The sequence below is a fragment of the Phyllostomus discolor genome, chromosome 13 (assembly GCF_004126475.2).
Source record: "Phyllostomus discolor isolate MPI-MPIP mPhyDis1 chromosome 13, mPhyDis1.pri.v3, whole genome shotgun sequence".
Classification (NCBI taxonomy): domain Eukaryota; kingdom Metazoa; phylum Chordata; class Mammalia; order Chiroptera; family Phyllostomidae; genus Phyllostomus; species Phyllostomus discolor.
The window spans coordinates 67,685,513-67,705,994 of record NC_040915.2 but is presented as its reverse complement, the minus strand read 5'-3'; the positions used below and the strand labels follow the sequence as shown (position 1 = coordinate 67,705,994).

Here is a 20,482-nt window from a genome sequence, read left to right as displayed (position 1 = left end):
ATTGACTGAAAGAGTTCTCACTCCACGGCCAGACTTAGATGGTGTACCCAGAGCAAAGTGCCAGGGCTCAGGCAACTTCCCAAATTTGTGTCCGGTGCCGGAAGGGGACAGAATCCTCAGTCCACAGCCCAGGTTCTGCTTGCAGCACCCACCCCTGCCCCCAGCTACATTCAGCCCCATTCAAGTCTGGACTGCCCCCCCCCACCCCCGCTCCCCCTTAAAGTTAAACACTGCCCTGCCGACACAACTTGTGTACTTCCAAACAGAGAAATCCATCCCCGCTCCATGTTCACACACACACCCCCACCCCCGCCGCCCCCGCTGCCCTGCCCCTCGCAGGTCTCTCTGCTCCCACTCAGTGGAGCCAGCCCGTCCTCATTGGCCAGAGGTGCCCTTCCTGCCCCAAACCTTCCCCCTTTTCTCCCACACCGGGTCAGCCTGCAATGGCTCCACCGGGCAGGCGCCCCCAGACTCAGCAAGAGAAATTAGGAGTGAAGGCAGGGCCATGTGACTGTTTCTTTTCCTCCAAGCCGGCATCTGATTCCACAGGCTGTGCTTTTTTCCCATTACTGAGATTTTGGTGGAGCTCACTGTGGAATCGGTTGTAAGACAAAACACCAAGAGATCCCTTGGACACTTGGCCCAGTTCCCGCCAGCGCTCACATTCTATAAAACTGTGTTACATGACAACACTGACATAGCCCACAGACCTTACTCACACTTCCCATTTTGCCTGCATTCATTTGTGTGTGAGTACTAAGTTCCATCAGCTTTCATCACTGATGTGCCTTCCTGTATTCACCCATATGGTCAAGGTCAAGGTTCTGACCCCTCCAGCTGTCCGGGTGTGAGCATGCTCACCTCCTCCTGGCCCCCTCCCCACGAACCTATCCTCCAGTTCTAAAGGTGTGGTTTCCAAAGTTACAGAAATGAGTTATCCAGTATATAAACTTCAGGGACTGCTGGCTTTCTTCACTCAGCAAAACTCCCTGGGGCATGATTAAAGTCACGGCAGGCATCGTGAGCTTGTTCATCTTTGTTGACCTTTCTCACAGCTGTCCTGGGGAACCCAAGGGGCTGCAGACATTAGGGGGAAAGCCCCAAGCCCGCCTGCCTCCAGGAGTTGCCTCTGTGCCCAACACACCTCCACCCCCTCTCAGGTAGCTCTGGGCATGCTGGGGCTGCCGATCTGAGATGCTGTTTTGGGGAAAAGGGCTGAACAGACAAACAGGAAAGTACCACCCCTGCCCAGGGACCCGAGTCTAAGGTTACAGCCCAGAACCCCAGTGGTGGAAGTAACAGGATCTGGCCAGGAGAGACGGCAGAACTGTATCCTTGGGATCGGATTCGGAGAGCTGGGCAGCATTTAGACCTCATCTGCCTCCCGTCCTCCCACGGCCGTCCTTCCTGGGGGAAGGAGGGTTTCCATCCAGAGCCAACATTACAAATTCTCCCTTCCCCACGTGTGGCCCACACAATGGCCCTGCACACGAGCACTGCAGGGAGCCAGCCTCACTTCCGCAGCTCAGGGCGGCTCCTGAAGTCCTCCCGCGGCGACAGGCTCACTCTGAGCCTGCTCCTTCGCTGGCTAAACACACTCGACTCAACCACTCAGAAGTCAAAGTGTTCCTAAGCCTCTGTCCACCTGGTTCGACCTCAGAGCCTTGTAGTTAGCAATATTCCCATTAAGACATGGGACCCAGGATTCAACAGCTTAATCCTAGTGAGGCCTGGCCGGCGTGGGCTCCAGGGAGCGCTTCATCAGTTACCTCCCTTATCCGGATCACGCTATTTCCATTAATACGTTCAATTCGCACACGCAAATACTAAAATAATTAATAAAAAATAACATCTCCACTTGGTGAAAGCTTATGCAGCCATCAAAACTGGTTTTTAAAAGAGTAGGTGATAATATGGAAAAGCTATCTAAGATGCAAGGTTAAATGAGAAAAAGGGCAGAAAATACACAGGCCCTTTCCAGCCTTCTAAACACCCCAGGTGCCTGCTCTGAGAAGCTCCCGCGCAGGGCCCCTCCCCCACCGTTTAGTGAGAAGACTTCCTCCGGTTTCCCCAGCTCCCCCATCACACCTCCACCCCAGTCTCACTCTCCGGGTAAACCCCCTGCTCCTTAAGAATTGCGGGGTGGGAGGAAGCAGGGGTGGGGGTGACTCTGGAGGCTGTGTGTTTGCTCTACAATCTTATCATGGGCTCAGAGAGTAAAAAGAATAGGTGACGAATTAATTAATTACAACCATATCTTCGGTTGCAGAATAGGAATGACCTGATTCCATTTGGAAAGGGTCATGTACACAGATATGTTAATATCCAAATAAGTACATATTTGTGTATGCACAGAAGACTTGTGAGACAACATAAGACAAACTATTTATAGAGGTCATGAAATCTGGAAGATTTTCAGAGGAATTTCACCTTCTACTTTATATATTTCTGTATTGCTTGACTTAAAAAGAAAAACAAGCAACAAAAAACCCTTCCTAACTTTTGTAACAAGGAAAAAAAAAAACAACTTCCTTCAGAAAACATGCATAGGCAAGACATAGTAAAATGCTTCTCTAGGGTACTTTTCCCCATTTTTTAATTCTTTCTACTTATCTGAGCCAAACTGGTGTCAACTCTCCATGCAGGACCTGCACTTGCCCTTCACCGCCCTGGCTCACTCCCAGCTCATATCACCACAGGTGGGAGGTCATACTCCATCACTGCAGCGGGAGGGAGGTGGCTTCTGTTCCCGTTGTCAGGGTGCTGCACTTACGCAGCACTTACTCCTAACTCTAACGTGGATGGACACGATTCTGTTCTTGGCAGCCTGTCCTGCAGGCGGTTTGCAACCTTTTGACTCAGAATTAAGTCATCCAAGGTATGGCCTTTCCCTCCCAGGAGGGTGTCATCCATCTATAAAGATAAGCAAGTGCTCAAGACCTCATCAGGTTGCTACTAAAGAAGAAATGTTGAAGAACCCAGGAAGGAGTCAGGAGCAGCCCAGAGGGACTTAGATCCATAAATGGACCATCTTGGGCACAGTCCTTCAACCAGACAGAAACCTACCAGACCTTGCTGTCCCCCAGGCCTCCCGTCCTCCACTGCACCCAGCAGACAGGAGCTGACAGAATGCCTTTTCCAGGACACAGGTTGTCATGAGCATAACAACAAACTAGATAAAACATATGCACAGGGCAGGAAATGGGGAAAGGCATGAAACTGTACACAATCTAAGGTTCACCGGTTCAAATCCAGGTCAAGGCCTATGCCTGGATTTTGGGCCAGGTCCTAGGTGAGGGCATGTGAGAGGGAACCACACATTGATGTTCCTCTCCCTCTCTTCCCCCATCTCTAAAAATAAATAGATAAAATATCTTTTAAAATATTTTCCATTATGACTTTTATGTATGTGCATAATAAACAAAGGTACATCTTGTTCAAAGGTTTGTTGAAATCGCATCTCCAGCCAGACTCCTGGTTGACCAGATGAGGAACTGCATCAAAAGGGGAGACCAGACAAGTGTGGGGTGAGAGGTGTTGGGTGAACGTGCTCTGGCGCCTGGCACTGGCCCCTGGTAACAGCGTGCTCTGGGGTTTTGCTGGGAATACACATCAATCACCAGACGCTGCTGTGAAAAGCATAGGCTTTGAAGCCTCACAGATCTAGGTGTGAATTCTTGTTCTACCTCTGCCTTTGGGCCATTACTCAAACCCTTTGAGCCTCCTATTCTCCTCTGTAAACCAGGCCTTTTTTTCCCCCACACAGTTGCCTTGAGGATACAGATAATGAACTTAATTGTGCACATGCAATGACTGCCATCATATTCTCCATGTCACCATGGTCGTGGCCACATCAGAGAGACAAAAGAGCCAAGATTTTAACCAGTCAGTCAGCTGTCACAAAGACTCTAAGGATTCTGTTGCTAACTCTGGTAAGAATGAACAAATCCTGAAAACAGGAGATTCCAAGGCAGAATCTGTAGTAGGGACCTGCTTCTGGGACCTGGCCTGCAACCCAGGCATGTGCCCCAACTGGGAATCAAACCAGCGACCCTTTGGTTCACAGGCCAGCGCTCAATCCACTGAGTCACACTAGCCAGGGCTTGCTTTTAGAAAAGTTCTTAGCAAATAAAAAAGGACAACGATTGGTCACAGGCTCCGAGGGAGCCTCAAACATGCCCCTCACTACTACTGGCCAAGGTGAGAATTCTTGGAAAAGCTCAGCAGTTCCCATTCTCATGCTCAGACCATAAAGGCTATTCTAATTTTGCTACACCTCAGGCATCTCAGAAACATCCCAAAAAGAGAAATCCAGTTTCTTGCCCAGATCAAATCAATGCTTACCCTTAGTAATCCATCCCTTCCTGGGCCCACCGGACTGACAGCCCCGTCTTGCACTAGAGTGGTCCAAGTAAAAGCCAAGTCAGACTCCCTGGGTTCAAATCCCACTCCCACTGTCTTGTTCTGTGACCTTAGGCAAGCCTCTCTGTGCTCTGTTTTCCTCACCTACAAAAGGGTGATGATGATAATAATAATAATAATACTAAAAGGCATAATATATAATACATGCTCAATAAATGCTGGCGATGACTATTAGTTCTCTAAACACTCCAGGAGCGTGTGCACAATATCAGAAGCAATGTCTTTGGGCCCTGGGCGCCTTGGGGGCTCCGTCACACTCTCCTCCTCCAACAACGGACTTTCCCTCTTAGGAACAGCAAGAGCCCAAAGCCTGGACAGAACCACAAGCCAAAAAAGGAACTGACACCAGCAGAATTCCGGGACCACAACAGCCACAGGCCACAGCGCAGGCAGTCACATGCCTGCCCCCGCGGCAGAGTGAGAGGACACGGCGCTGCCTCGAACAAGCCTGGTCCAGGCAGCTCCACCCCAGTGGAGTCCCACAGGCAGTAGGCGACTTCCCTGTGACAGCCGTCTTCTCCTGTGCCTCAGTGTTCCCACCTCCTAAGTGAGCACCATGAACGTCCAGGCCCTCCCAGGACCAAGGCGGACAGAAGGCCCCTGGAGAAGGCACCTTCTTGTCCATTTGCAGCACCTGAAGAAGAGTCCCACCTAAGGAACACTCTGGGTGCCCCACCGCTGACCACCTTCCCTGCTCTTCCTCACCCCCCGCACTCACCTGCCAGCACATGAGCCTTTGGAGAGCCCCAAGAAAGAAGGAAGTCTTTAAGAGCTTTATTTTTTATGGTGGGGGTGGGAGGGGAATAAGGAGAAAGGGACGAGTAGTCGGTTATATATATGGTGTTGGCACACTTTTCACAGAGGATCATTTTCATAGTAGCTGCGTGAAGGGAGGGAAATGAAAATTGGAACCATAGGAGGAGGGTCTCGATCGCTGGGATTTGCTCACTCCTCAGAGAGACTCCCTGTGTCCAGCAGGGCCAGGGCAGCGCACCGAGGACAGCCTGGCTGCGAGCCTCCTCCCAGGCATCCATGCTACTAACACCACATCCTTACTGCTTGTCTTGAGCCCTTTTCAACTCAGAAATTCAAACTGTGGTTTACACTCCACGCTGCAGCTTACAAATGGCTTTCATGTAAAGTATGCCTTTTAATCCTCGCCGCAAACCTGGAACATGTACGTCATCCCGTTTCATTGTTGCGGATACTGAGGCTCCCAGAGATTAGGTAACATCTCCGAGATCACCTGGCAGGAAAGCGGCGGCACCAGGTCTTGCCTCCATGTTGGTCACGCCTGCCACCACATCGCAGACGGCCTCTGGTCCCAATTCGCCCACTCTGACCCCTCCAGCTGAAGACAAGAGACCGTGTGCCTGATTTTTCTCCCAGTGCTGCTGCCCCGTACCTGTTGCATTCTCAGTGAGGGTACCTGATACTCGTTCTGTGGATGAGTGAATGTTTGACCCTTTAACAGAGATAACTCTCTGAAAAGCCAGAGCTGTCCGGCCTAGCACCACCCGCATCTGACTTCCCAACACTGATTTCCATGGGCCTAAGGCATACCCAGCCCTACGTGGGCCAGTCATGACTTTGGATGGAATCGATGGATGCCACAGCAGCTTTAGGGCCAGGATCAATATTCAGCATAGGCCAGGACACCCAGCGAGGCAGGCTTCCCAGTTCTTGTTAACAGCCATAATGATGGGCATCTGTGCACCTGCTCTCCTGCAGGCGGGGCTCACACAACCCCTCTACCCTCATGCGGTTGGGCCCCAGGGCTCCAGAGGCAGTAAGGAGCTCAGAGGGGAACAGGTGAGGGTGGGGCAGGGGCCAGAGTCACCAGCCTTGGGAAGGACTTTCCCAGAAGCCACAGTGCCCTGTGGGAGCTGGCATGACCCAACTTAGGCGCTGAAGACAAACCCACCGGAGGCACCCACCTCCTGGGCAGGGAACAAGTTAAGGCAGAGTATGCAGACCCGACTGTGGACACTATCAGGTGGTCCAGGGAGGGAGATGGCTGGGAGGGCACAGGGTGGGAGGGAGAGTGAAGACTTCCTGGAGAAATGGAAATGAGCTTTGGGCGGAGAGGGCCACTTCCTGCAGGGCACACTGTGTCCTCTCTGTTTTACGCACGCCTCTGAGCACGGCTCTTGGGACTGTAAAAACGCATACCTTATTTGCGTTTAAGAGCCCTATCACAACAGCGCCCGGCACAGAATGAGGCACATAGTTGGTTCAGTGCACAGACAGAGGGATCCCTATGCAGGGAAACTGCAGCACTGGAAGTGGAAGGAAGACCGCAGGCGGGTGGAGGACGTGTGAGCTCCACGGAACATGAGACAATGAGCAGGTGGCCAAGGGGAAAAGAAAGCAAGGGCAGTGGTCACAGAACTCAGTGGGCCCTTGGAGCTCTGGGCAGAATGTGGAGCGGAGCCCCAGGACTGGCCCCTGTTGCAGGGCAGGAGTGGGGAGACCAGCGAGATGATTCAGAGGAGACTCCAAGAAGACCTGCTTTCAGAAAAGGAAGTTCCAGAAAAGGAAGTCATGATAAAAAAAAAACCCGCCCTGAAATAACAAATGCCAAATCACAGGCCCTCCGCTGAGGAGGCCGGAGTCCAGAGCCCCAGTAGGCAATTAGCAAGGCTTCACAAACAGGGCGATTACAGAAAGGAAAATAGAGGCATCCATCCAGGTGAGGCTGCCTCACGCAGGCGGAGGCGCAGCAGAAGCAACTCCTCAGGTCAGGAAGAGAAAAGTGGGCCGATGTGCCGCTTGGAGAAAAGGAAGTGATTTCAGAGAGCTCCAAATCTGCACCTGACACGGGGGTACTGGCCACAGTGTGGGACAGAGAGGACGTCCGGGACCCAGGAACACGGGCCACAGTTCCACCTGCGCTTTGCAGAGCAAAGCTCCCTCCCAGAGCAGCCCCTGCCATCAGTGTCCACTCAGTGCCGCCCTCACCTGGCCCTCCAGGAAACCTGGGGACCCCGCTGGACAGACAGGTGGAGGCCTGGCTGCCAGTCCTGCCAGAGCACTGCCACCTAGGTGTGTCCTTGGATAAGGTAACTAACAACCCATCCCCAGCTCTGCCTGAACGTAATGTCTCTGCACTCTCTCAGGTCTCTCGTTGTTCTTCCTGCCAAACAAGGGCTCCCGGCTTCGGTGTCTAAAACGCTCAAGACACACGTTACCACATCCCTTCCCATACAGTCACCTTCCCCAAAAGCTGCGTCCTCTCTCCGAGAAGCCCAGCTGAGCCCCACCCTGAAGTCCTTAGCTCCACGCTCCAGGGCAACCAGAAGCTCTAGTCTCCCGGGTGCGCTCTGCAAAGGGCCCACAGTGCCTCTGACTGGTAAGGAAAAAACAAATTCCTAAGAGGACACGAAGACTACGACTCCAAAGTCCCCTGGAAACCTCCCTTTTCCCGCCCAAATCACCCACTCCAAGCCTCCGCCCCCGGTTCCTTCCGGAGGTGCTTCGATAGCGCCGAGTCCACGGAGGAAGCGAGACGGTCACTTTTGGGGCTGGAGATTCGGCTTTTCCAAAAACCTGAGCATTCCCGCCTCGCCCGCGCACAGCACAAGTACCAAAGGTCCTCAGGCCAGGCACCCACCAAACAGGAAATTCCACCTGCTGGGCCAGCGCACCGGCCACCAAGGGGCAGTGGAGCGGTCCCTCGGCCAAGACAAAGCGCAGCGCGCTGGGGGCCCGGGGCGCCCTCTCAAACCGATCAGCTCGCAGCCGCACTCCAGACTCCCCGGCCCGGACGGCGCCTACAAAGCCCCGGGCCCCTCGCCCGGGGCGGGTCAGGGCTGCAGCCGGGCCGGAGCGCGTCCTGGCTACCCCGCAGCCGCGCACGCTCGCTCACCTCCAGCCGCGAGTTGTACTTGAGTCCCGCGCGGAGGTCCTTGGAGCCCCCTCCGCCCTTGCGGCCCTGATTGCTCTTCATGGTCCCGGTGGCCGGTCGCGGGTCTCAGAGGCGTGGTCCGCGCCAGTAGCCGGCTCCCATTGCCGCCGGGTCTAGGGGTCGCGGGGGACGCGGGGCGCACGAGGCACAGGGGGCGCAGGTCGCGGTGAGTCCTGGTCACCAGCCCAGCGCCGGCCGCCCGCAGAGTGGCTCTCGCCCTCACTCTTCCTGCCCCGCGCAGGTAGTTTCAGGGTGTGGCCTCCCCGGGCCCGCCCCACCGCCGGCCGCTCTCGCCGCGGCCGCCCTCCCCAGCACCTTTCCCAGAACTGCCTCCCCTTCGTGGGCTCCCGCCTCCCCGAGAGCCTCCGGGGAACCGCCTCCCCTCTGGTAAAGGGGAAAATAAGGCCGCCGGCCTGAAGGCGTTCGAGAAGTAAGGTGCGGGGACTCAACTGGTGGTGGCCGTTAGCAATAACTAGGCCCCGCATGCACAGTAACTGTCTACCGACGGCGTCAACAGAAGCCACCTGCGTGCTTGCCTTCCCTGCGGGAGAGGGACCTTTTCCCTCTCCGCTGGAAGACAACCCTTCCGCCGCCGCCCTGATGCCCGCCATGGTTTCTCTCCCTCCCTCTTGCAACTTCAGCCTCCACCGGGCTGTGTGGCTAGGTCTCAAGTACAACCCCTCCGAACCCAAACAAAAACTGCACAGCCCCAGGGCTTAGCCTCCCCCGTGGCCACTAGCTGCCCCTCTCTGGATGTTAGAGGCTCTTGCTGGCCTGCTTCCAGTTCTCCTTGGCTGGGTCACCAGAGTCCTGAGTTGCCCACTCAAATGCCCTCTTATCTGTTCCCAACATCTTTCACATTTGCAGCATCAGACACGGATTGATACCATCTGCAGATGCCCACCTGCCCTGGATTCTGGTCCCACTTTCTGGCCCCTAAATGTTATGGTTTCTAAGGTTCTCTCTTCAGCCGCCTCCATATTTCCCTCCACTCTCCTAGCCTCTCAGCTTATGGCTTCAAATAGATAAATCTATCTTCTGAGCAATGACATCAAGAAGCAGTTCCAATCGTGCTTAACAATTGCCTGGGATTCGCTGACCCCATGTGGCTCACTCAGTTGGTTGGGTATTATCCGCAAAGCAAAAGATGGCTGGCTCTATCCCCAGTCAGGGCACATGCCTGGGTGCAGGTTTCATCCCCTGCCAGGGCACAAGGCAATTCAATTGATGTTTCTCACATCAGTGTTTCTCTCCTTCTCTTTCCCATTCTAAATAAATAAATAGATAGATAAATAAATAAATAAATAAATCTTTTAAAAAACACCAATTGCCCGGGGGAACTTCTCCATTTGTATTCTACTGGCATTACATAGTCAACAAATATTAGTGAGCACATATTACATGCTAAGCATTCTTCTAAATGCTGGGAAACAAGGGTAAATAAAATGAAAATCCCTGCTTGGCAATCCACAAGCCCCAGACTTCCTTTCCAGACTTGCCCATCTCCACTGTTTTCTCTGGTTATAAGTGTATCATTCTCATAGGCTCAAAACCGTGGACTCAGCCCTGGCTGGGTAGCTCTGTTGTTTAGAGCATCATCCCAATACACCAAGGCCGTGGGTAAGAATCAACCAGTGGACCCTGACTGGTGTGGCTCAGTGGGTTGAGTGTCAGCCTTTGAACGAAAAGGTCGCTGGTTTGATTCCCAGTCAGGGCACATGCCTGGGTTGTGGGCCCGGTGCCCAGTTGGGAGTGTGCAAGAGGCAACCAATTGATATATCTCTCTCCCTCTTTCTTCCTCCCCTTCTCTCTAAAAATAAATAAACAAAATCTTTTTTAAAATAAAGGAATCAACAAATGAATGTATAAATAAGTGGAAAACCTCCCTCTCTCCCTTCTTCTTGCTCTAAAAAAATCAGAAAAGAAAAATCCTTGGAATCATCTTTGACTCTGCACCTCCCCCTTACATCTTTTGTTTTTAAATATTTTATTTATTTATTTCTAGAGAGATGGGAAGGGAGGGAGAAAGGGAAAGAAACATCTATGTGTGAGAAACATACCCACAGCTGAGGCATGTGCCCCAACAGGGAATTGAACCAGTGACCCCTGTTTCACAGCCCGGTGCTCAATCCACTGGGCCACACCAGCCAGGGCTCCCCCTTTCATCTTTTTTTGTTTGTTTGTTTTTAATTTATTTATTTAGAGAGCGAGAGTGAGGAGAAGGAGAGAGAGAAATCAATTTGTTGTTCCACTTATTTATGCATTCATTGGTTGATTTTTGTATGTGTCCTGATTGGGAATCAAGCCCTCAACCTTGGCATATCAGGATGACGCTCTAACCAACAGAGCTGCCTGGTGAGGGCTCCCCCTTACATCTAATCTCCAATCAGCCTCGAAGCTGGTCAAGTCTTTCTCTCTGGTAGCTGATACGTAGAGTCCATTCTTTCCTCCTCGCGTAGAAGACCCCTATTCACACCCTCATCACCCTTTGCCTAGATTTGTGTAAGAAACAAATGGACGTCCTGCCTCCAGTTTGCCTCCCTCCTGGTGATCTCTTCTATACACAGCCACCAGGTTCATCTTTCTCAACCACAGCTTTCAAAGACTTCATTTGTTTACTTTTTGAGAAACGCCAATGTGCGAGAGATACATTGATCGGCTGCTTCTCGCACGCCCCCAGCTGGGAACCCAGCCTGAAACCCAGGCATGTGCCCTGACTGGGAATTGAACCAGTGACCCCTCAGTTTGCAGGCCAGCGCCCAATCCACTCAGTCACACCAGCCAGGGCAACCAGCTCCTTCAAAACCTTCAGTGTCTCTTGAGTTAAATCCACCCTCCTTAGCATGGCTTTTTCATTGTGACCTGCCTTCCTTTGCAGCCTGGCTTCCCAGCATTCCAATTGGGCCCCTTCTCTGCAGCCTTGCTTTTCAGCCCATGAACCTCTCCTAACACCTCTCATTCACAGGGAAGCCCTGCTCCTTCATGCTCATCTCTGCATAGTGACAAAAGTCGCCTGGTAGTCATCAGGGGTGTCACTGGGAGTTTCTAGCCCTGTACTTTCTGGGCACAGGCCAGGGTTGCACTCCCTCTCCTCCAAGAGATAAAAGAGGATGCTCTAGGAACCTGGAGACGCTGTGAGACCCTCCTCCTTCCTCAGAAGCATCGGTTTTAGTGCCAGGAGTGCCGTCTTATTTATGCTGCCTCAGACCCGGCCACTTTAGTAAACGGTTTCACCACACATTGAGTCCAACAGTCCTAAAGACATCACTGACTGTTCTCATCCCACCCACAAACACCGACAAACAATCACCTCTGTCAGTTCTATCTCCAGAATATGTTTGTGGTCCATCTACCTGTCTTTCATGCCTGCCACCTCCCTTTTCCGAGGCCATTTCCCCTGGGGACTGCACATGGCCTCGGGAAAGCCCTTCGGTTACCATGCGGTTACCACAGAAGATGCACAGGGCACACCACTCCCTCTCCAAGCACAGAGCTCCTGAAGGCAAGGGTCAGTGTCTGCTGGTCTCCCAGTTCATACTCAGTGTTTGTTGAATTATTAAAAGAATAAATGAGCCCTGGTTGGTGTGGCTCAGTGCACTAAGTGCCGCCCTGTAAACCAAAAGGTCACGGGCGTGTGAGAGGCAACTGATCGATGTCTCTCTCACACATTGATATTTCTCTCCCTCTCTTTCCCTCTCTCTAAAAGTAAATAAATAAAATCTTTAGGAAAAAAATAAATGAAAACATAAAGCAAATGTTTTCTGTTTTTCCATTAGTGCTTAAAACTTGTTAGTGTTAAATGTAACAGAAATATTTAAAAAACAGGTTAAAACAGATATACAGCTTACTGGACTATCCTAAGGCAGCCCCCCCCCCCCCCCCCCCGCTCATGAGACAGAACCTGGCCGGCCTGCCCTCCGTGTGTCTGGCCCCTCACAGCCCCTACTCTGCCCACTAAGAGCAAGCAGTCCACCGACTTCTGTGGAGATTACCTCCTCATGTGTGTTTTCTTTAAGATTTCTTATCTAGTCCTGAGTCTCTACACACTGCAGTTTAGCTTTGACCTGCTTTTGGTTTGGTTTAAATCTGTCTCTTAGGTCCCAGCCAGTGTGGCTCAGCTGGTTGGAGTGTTGTCCTGCAGACCAAAGGGTCGTGGGTTTGATTCCCAGTCAGGGCACGCGCCAGGTTGCAAGTTTGATCTCCTATTAGGACGCATGCAGGAGGTCAATTGATCGATGTCTCTCTCTCTCTTTCTCTCAAAAAGAAAGCAATGGGGGAGAAATGTCCTCAGGCGAGGAAATAAATAAATAGATCTTTTAGGTCTCTTTTAATCCATTGGATTCACCGTTTTTTTACAATTTACTTACTGAAGAAATCAGATAATTTTTGTCTGCGGACTCCCCACTGTCAGGAATTCGCTGTGCTCTCAAAGTGCAGTCTGATCAGTGAGCTCCCCCTGGTCCTGTGAACTGTACAATCGCACCTATCTACAGGTTTAATCAGGTAAAGGCCGTGTTTCTGGAGGAGCCATCACTTCGTAGATGGCGGTGTGGTTTTCAACACGAGGCGCCTATCTGACTGCCCCTGGCTTTGTTTCACTGCTCTGTGCCCGGACTCTCATTTCAGCAGGAAATGCGAACGTAACAGCTCAGTTCACTATCCCTAGTTTATTCGCTTGCTGGAGTAGTTCTACCAAGAGAAACTCCTCACTGGTGTGGGGACCCGGTGGTGGAGTCTACATAGAAAGGGGAGGAGAAAGGCCTGAGTCTTTCTCCTTATTTAGCGGTTTTCAAAATAGTGAATTCCCATAATGTCTTCCAGAGGGACCAACGGTTTTTGCTTATTTTTGTGTCCTTATGAACTCTTGGGCATACGCATGGTTGACCCATTGGGGTCCATTGCCATTTTTACGTTCATCGACGTTCGAAGTGTCCCCTTTGACCAGAGGGAACCTCCTCCAGTTGGCTCTGAGTCCCCTCCACCCAACCGCACTCACCTGCGATGATTTCGGTGCTGTCTGGTAGGACGAGCCAGGTTCGTCCTGTGCGTTTCCTGCACAGACCTGCAGTTAGCCCTACTTCAGGACCCCTACTGAGTGTTAGTGAAAAATGGTATCTCAAGACAGTCTTCTGGGCACAGGGGTGCTCACTACCAAGCTGGTCATTGTTTCCAGGGCTTTGGGGGTGGGGGTGGGGGGCGACAAATACAGACTTTTTAAAAAAGATTTTATTTATTTTTAGACAGAGGGGAAGGAAGGAGAGAGGGAGAGAAACATCAATGTGTAGTTGCCTCTAGCACATCCCCTACTGGAATCCTGGCCCACAACCCAAACATGCGCCCCAACTGGGAATCGAACCAGCGACCTTTTGGTGTGCAGGCCTGTGCTCAATCCACTGAGCTGCACCAGCTGGGGCTACACATTTTTAAAAGAGATGAAATACCCCAGTTCGTATTGATACTTCCAATTCAAATATTGACTGAACTTACTCTATTTTCTGTATTGACTTTTTCCCACACTGAGAGTCCTTGTTCTCACATCACTTTTTTTAGCCCTATCCCCTTTATTTAATGACAGTAACAGGTCCAACTTCCTCATTAGAGTTCAGTGAATTTGCTCGTAATGGCGTTTTTGTCAACTTGCCAGCTCAAAAACAATAGAATACTCTAATTTGAGGAAAGACAAAAAGGGAAATTATTATTAAGTTTCTTAGGAAGCTCATAGAATCTCTGGGAGGACCAGAAAGGCAAGAAGGGAGGAGACATGGCCAGGAACAAGGCCAGGGGCACCAACCACAATGCTGCTTCCCCAAGCTCCACCCACTCATGTCCCAGGAGACAGACATCCCATAGCTTGTCCCAGGGAGGCTCACTGGACACCAGCAACGATACCTCTGAAAGCTGCACACCTCTAGCCAGAGAGTGCCCTGCGTCCTTTGTTCCTTCTTGAATAAGCCTTCGGAGAGCGCATCTCATTAACCTACTCAGCCTGCTCAGAAGTTCTGGTTCTTGCCTTGGGTAGGAGGAATTTACAAAGTGAAAATCCTCCAAATATAGTTAAGCTGTTCAAGACAGCCCAGTGTCCATCAACTGGGCAAACATAGATGCTCTGAGCTGGTAGTCTGGGAGTGTCCTTGGAGCCTTTCTGGAAATGCATTTTATTACCCCGGGCTGCTTATTTGATTGTCTGCCTCATGAGAATCATTGAAAAATTTCCTAAGCCCTGGCTGGCATAGCTCAGTGGATTGAGCGCGGGCTGGGAACCAAAGTGTCCCAGGTTCGATTCCCAGCCAGGGTACATTCCTGGGTTGCAGGCCATAACCCCCAGCAACCGCACATTGATGTTTCTCTCTCTCTCTCTCTCTCCCTCTCTCTCTCCCCCCCACTCCCTCCCTTCGCTCTCTAAATACAATCTTTAAAAAAAAAAAGAAAAATTTCCTTTTCTTTGGCCTCCCTGCCCTGTCCACATCATCAGCATCTCCCAGTTCATCCCTTCTCCCATCTGATACGTGTAGCTACACCCAGCCCACTCGCTGGCCCACAGTGCTGACCAGCCAGCCCACTTCCTGACCCATGGGGCCTACGGGGGCTTTTTAAAAAGCAAAGCATGCGGACTTATTTGCCTACATTCTGAGCAAAGTGCTCAAGTGCTAGTCAAAGGAATTTAAGTTTTAAGCAAATAATGTAAATATGTTTGTGTGGATTTAAAAGATTCTTGCCAAGTGTTACCTTCACTGTGACCAAAGAGAATACTAATACTGCGAGCACAGGACAGGAGTGACCAGGACTGACAGTTCCACTCCTAGTACAGTTTTTCAACATCTACATCAAGTTAAAACAATTATCATCCCATAAGTTGGCAAAAAAAGGTTTTAAATTAGCAAGGCCATGAATTTACATTTACTACCAATAATGATGTTCCTTTTCCTAGTGTATGTTGGGTCTTGAGGTGTTAATGAACAGTATGACTTGTTTAATGAGACCTGAGAAATAAGTGTCAAGTGCATGAAGACAAGCCACTACAATTTTTTCAGTGCTTAATGTCATGAAATACTCAGTTTAGTAATTTACAACATTTCATTAAGGAATGATAATGTACAGCTTGAGGTTTCTTAATTACAAAAGCCACAGGCAAAAACTCATAAACCATCACAGAATCACTTTTTCCTGCCACAGTACAAATGGCTGAAACAATACACAGATTTGATTTGAAGAAGCTAACAAAAACAATGTTATTGGAAGGGGCAGATGGAAGTACAGGTATTTCTGTTGTTAACCCCCGAGGATAAAAAGATACTCACCAATAAGGGCTCCTGGTGGCTAACTGGGCTCAAATTTACAGCCTAGCAGCTGCTGCTAAACAGGGACGTCTCCTGCAAGCCTGCCTGCACTGTGGCCCTGCCTTCTGAGCCAAGCCTTACAAAGGAGTTCCTACAGTCATATTCCAACCAGTAGGACTGAGTCTTTCTCCCTCCAATCAGAGCTGTGCAGCTCTATCTCCATTAGCACCTTCACCAACTGATCAGAGCAGCTCCCCTCAATCAGGACAGTGCCTTTGAACCAATCAAACTGAGGATTTGGAGTCCTCATTGCGTGAGGACAGGCCAATCGGGGACCAGGGTGGTGACAGTATCTGAGCAGAGCAGAGCCGTCAGGCTAGAGGGGTCTTGTCCTAGGACCACCTCACAGCCATGCAGGTCCACTGCCGTGCTGCACCCCAGATGAATGGACTGTGCACTGGGTGAGCTTCCGTCTTCACCACACCTCAAAATTGGGATTCCTTTGGCAGTGAGTTGGTGTCAGTGATCTCTGGTTGACACGATTAGAGCACAATTTATGGTCTAATATTTGCCAACTTTATTCACCATGAAGTACACACTTTTTTGTGTGAGCTCTATGTAATGGGAAGGTGTGTTTTCAAGAGTTAAAAACAATACCTGATGTTAATCCAGCACTTGCTCTGCACTTGGCACCCGCCTAAGCTTTGGAGTGTTACTCACTGCTCACCCAGTGAAGTGTTATCAGCAAACCCACTTTTTTTGGGTGGAGAAAATAAGGCACAGAGCAATTAGGTGAACTTCCTCAAAGTCACCCAACTAGTAAGTGGTCAAATTAGAAAAAGAACGAGGAAATGTGGTTTCAGAATTCCCACCTATTAACATTATAGCTGATTCTTACATTTTATTCATATTTTATGGAGAAGAACGCATTAAGTAAAATATGGGAAAATTTTAATACTGATGGATTGGCTGTGTTCATTGGAGTAAAGAAATATTCCCAAATAAAATTCTTGTGCTGGCTCACATGGAAACCATAAATGCACAACATGCTGCAAAATAGCTTCAATGTAGTTATTTTTATTAGAATCAAGAACTTTAATTAAACATGGTAGAATCTTTGCAATATTTTCAGTAAGATTCTAAGTGACCAAGAAAATATTTTACACCACACAGAGACATTCACCTTGTGACAAACTATTTAAAGATTTGTTGAGCTTTTTGTTAGGCTAAAAAACACCTGTTTCTGGTACAGCTCAGTTGGTTGGGCATCATCCTGCAAAGCAAAAGGTCACGGGTTCACGATTCCTGGTCAGAGCACATGTCTGGGTTGCAGGTTCAGTCCCCAGGCAGGCAGCTTACGAGAAGCAACAAACTGATGTTTCTCTCACACATCAATGTTTCTCTCCCTTTCTCCCTCCCTCCTCCTCTCTTTAAAAATACTTACCATATTTTTCAGACCATAAGATGCACCTAGGTTTTAGAGGAAAATAGGGGAAAAAATCTTGAAGCAAAAAAGTGGTAAAATATTTAATAACTTAAATAATATTTCACCAATGTAAACATAAACAGAACTCAACAGCAGCATCAACAACCATTATTCCTCCCAAATTTGGGGGGGTGGGGAATGCAGGAGACGTGCATCTTATAGTCCGAAAAATTGGGTGAGTAGAATTTTTTTAAAAAGTTATGTCTCAACTAAAAGACCTCTTTGTATAAACTTGGGAGAAAGCGGATTGGAAATGTAGCGCTATGCTGGAACAGGCACAGCCAATGAGGCACTTCTTCCAATCTGGCCTGTGCGGGTCTCTTCTGGCCTTTTTTTTTTTAAAGCTTTATTGAGGTGTAACTGACATACAATAGAACTGCACATACTGAAAGTGTATGAGCTAAGGTTCACACACGTATACAGCAATGAAATCACTAGTCCAGAGCTCTTTCAGTTTCGAGGCATTAAAAATACAATAATGAAACAAATAGACCTTTGCACCATACTTTCTAATTCCTGTTTCAATGTTAACACACAATTCAAAAAACGGCAAGGTAAAAATAAATAACTAAGGTGTGGGGGAGCATAACTCTCCTCTCCTTAGGTTGGGAGGCACACACTGACCTCCTTCCAAAGACAAGGCGGGCAGTCACTTCACAGTGGAGACGCTAACAAAGTGCTTTTTGTCTCTCGCTCTTTCTACTGCAGTCTGTAGTTTATTCCAATTTCCTAGTTTTCTCCTGATGTCCTTTTCACGTTGATACCAAGTTATATTTAGTTGTTTCTGTAAGCTCCTGCTGATGGTGGCGGTCTCTCAGACTTACCTTGTCTCTGGTGATTTTGACAGTCTAAAGGTGTTCTGCAGGAAGCCCCCTCCCGGGTACTTTTCTCATGGTGAGATTCTGGGGTTGCGTTATTGGGGAGGAAGGACACAGAGGTAAGATGCCTCTTTCCTCCCAGTGTACCCAGGATGGACACTGGCCTTGGTCACCTGGCTGAGGTGATCTCTTTGCTTAATTAAGACTAGTAATATTTTACTGGACCCCCAAAGCTTGGTACCCTTCATAAACTTCAAGTGGAAGGATCATCTTTTTATATTCCCCAAGTTTTTATTTATGGTAGGACACATATATAATTTTAAAATAAGTATACATGTAAGGTACGTGCTAAAAATGTTTTCTTGATGGAGGCTGTTGCTCTAATCATAAAGAGCCACTGATCTCGGTATTTTAACTTCAACCAGACCTGGATGAACCTGGCCAGAGAACTTATGAAGATTCCTCAAGAAAGCCATGTCCTATCCATTTCTAGGGAAGAAATTAAGTTAAATTATGTCTCCTGTACCATTCTCTGCACACCGGGACCACTGCCCAGAGGAAGCGCACTCCTAGTCTGAGACTGCTAAGGCTGGCGCAATGTAAATACCCACAGAGGACAGTTTCTCCTTTTCCATAGTAGGTAACAAGGCAAGATACCATTCTCCCTGCTTTGTTTTTTTTTTTAAGGTTTTTATTTATTTATTTTTAGAGAGAGGGGAAGGGAGGGAGAAAGAGGGAGAGAACCATCAATGTGTGGTTGCCTCTTGCGCACCCTCAACTGGGGACCTGACCCATAACCCAGGTGTGTGCCCTGACTGGGAACTGAACCAACGGCCCTTTAGTTCACAGGCCTGCACTCAATCCACTGAGCCACACCAGCCAGGGCCATTCTCCTTGTTTTCAAAGGACTTTATCCTTAGTCCCAGGAAAGAACCCGTTGTTGCACACGCCACAGACTTTGGCTCTGTGCTGAACAGTATGGGACTTTGTTGCCATGTTACAACTGTAAAATGACAGGACAAGCCGTAAGGGCCCTTCTGGTTCCTCTCATCCACTTTGTGTCCCTGGCTTCTCATGAGTATAACACAAGAGACAGTATATTCCTTTGGAGCAGACCCCTTGACCTGCCCGAATCTTACGGACTTATCGCATCCCTATCTGGGTCCCCTAAAATAAGAATGTGACTCTGGTTTCAGTGTCACAGCAACAGAAACCAGACTGGATTACCAGGACACCTGAGCTGCCTCCAATTTGTAACTGCAAGCAGACAGAGGGGTAGGAGGGCTCTGTACAAAGTCAGCCGAGGCGGCACCTGGGGCTGATAGCAAGGTGGGCAGGGCCACATTCCACAGGCAGCAGAGCTGCGTCACCGAGGACGAAACCAGATGAGTGAGTTTCTCTCAGCGCCTGATGAGGGGACAGTGTGGTGCTGGTCAAGGGCCAGGCCTGCTCACCAGCCCGACTTCCAGTATTTCCATGGCATTTTCTTTCAAAATTAAAAAAAACAAACTTTTCCCTGTAACGTAGCTACCGTATCTACAGCCTTATGAATCTAGGGTGAAAGAGCTACGCAAGCCTGGCTGCCAAGACCTACAACTCTAACCCTGAACGCCTCAGCACTGACCCCACTGGGTAACGAGTATGCAAGCGGGGGCCCCTGCGATGTGACCAGCCCCGCATTTCTCCCGCAGCTGCCACCAACAGGAGTGCTGGTAATGGAGCAAAGTTCCAGTGCTGCCCCGTGCACAGGCCCTACTGGCACTCGCCAGCTCACAAGACGTTCCAGGGCTGGCACACACGTGCTAAGCAAGGGGCTGGCCAACAGAGCTGGGCAGGCCCTCCAGGAAAATCTCAGCTCCCAGCACAAGGAGAAAAGCCACGCGACCAAGGTTAGAACAATGAAGCGAGACACTACCTGGAAAGCGGCTGGCAGAGGGCAGGCACTACGATCAGTGAAGCCGGTCTGTCAGACTCGGAATAACGCACGCTAGATCCATCCTTCCGGCTGATTTGCACAGGGTTAAGTGCAACACGCACTCTGGCAGAAACTGGATTCAAAAAAATTGTGAAGTTTTATCTCTACCTTCCTGCTAGCACCTTGAATGGCCACTGCAAGGAGGGAGAGGTAGAAGAGGAAGTGCTGACGGTTACAGAGAACCAGCCTGCTCAACTGGTTCATCCCAATGTGCTTCCTGGTCAGAGGCTCTTAAAATGCACACTCCCTATTGCAGTATTCTAGGGAAGACACACCAGGTATGTGCACACATGCACAGTCATACATGCACAAGCAGGCCTACGCAATGTTAACCGGACCGTGTGTGTGAGCTGGCATTACACTGAACAATACTGAAGGCCGTGAGACTAGCTCCTGATTTCACTCTTGCATGCATGGCTGGATGTGAAGGACTCAGATCTCCAGTAGAAACCTCCCCGCACACACAGTGCTGTGAGCAGTGGGCAGGTAACCCGCCTCCAGTGGGAACACATCGCCCCCTAATGGCAGGTTATTTCGGACACAAATGGAAATACTGAATGTCAACTCTAACTGAAAATTTAAATAAGCAACTCAGAA

The 20,482-nt window shown here is 49.8% G+C and overlaps 1 protein-coding gene across 1 annotated transcript in view; it reads right to left on the bottom strand.

Moving 5' to 3' along the window:
- ST14 (ST14 transmembrane serine protease matriptase) overlaps nucleotides 1-8,565 on the bottom strand; it is a 34,488-nt gene extending 25,923 nt beyond the window's left edge. The window contains exon 1 of the mRNA XM_028528865.2: nucleotides 8,291-8,565. Within this exon, the coding sequence (XP_028384666.1) occupies nucleotides 8,291-8,371 (81 nt within the window). The 5' untranslated portion in view covers nucleotides 8,372-8,565. The remainder of the gene's footprint in view (nucleotides 1-8,290) is intronic.
- Between the last annotated feature and the right edge of the window lie 11,917 nt (nucleotides 8,566-20,482).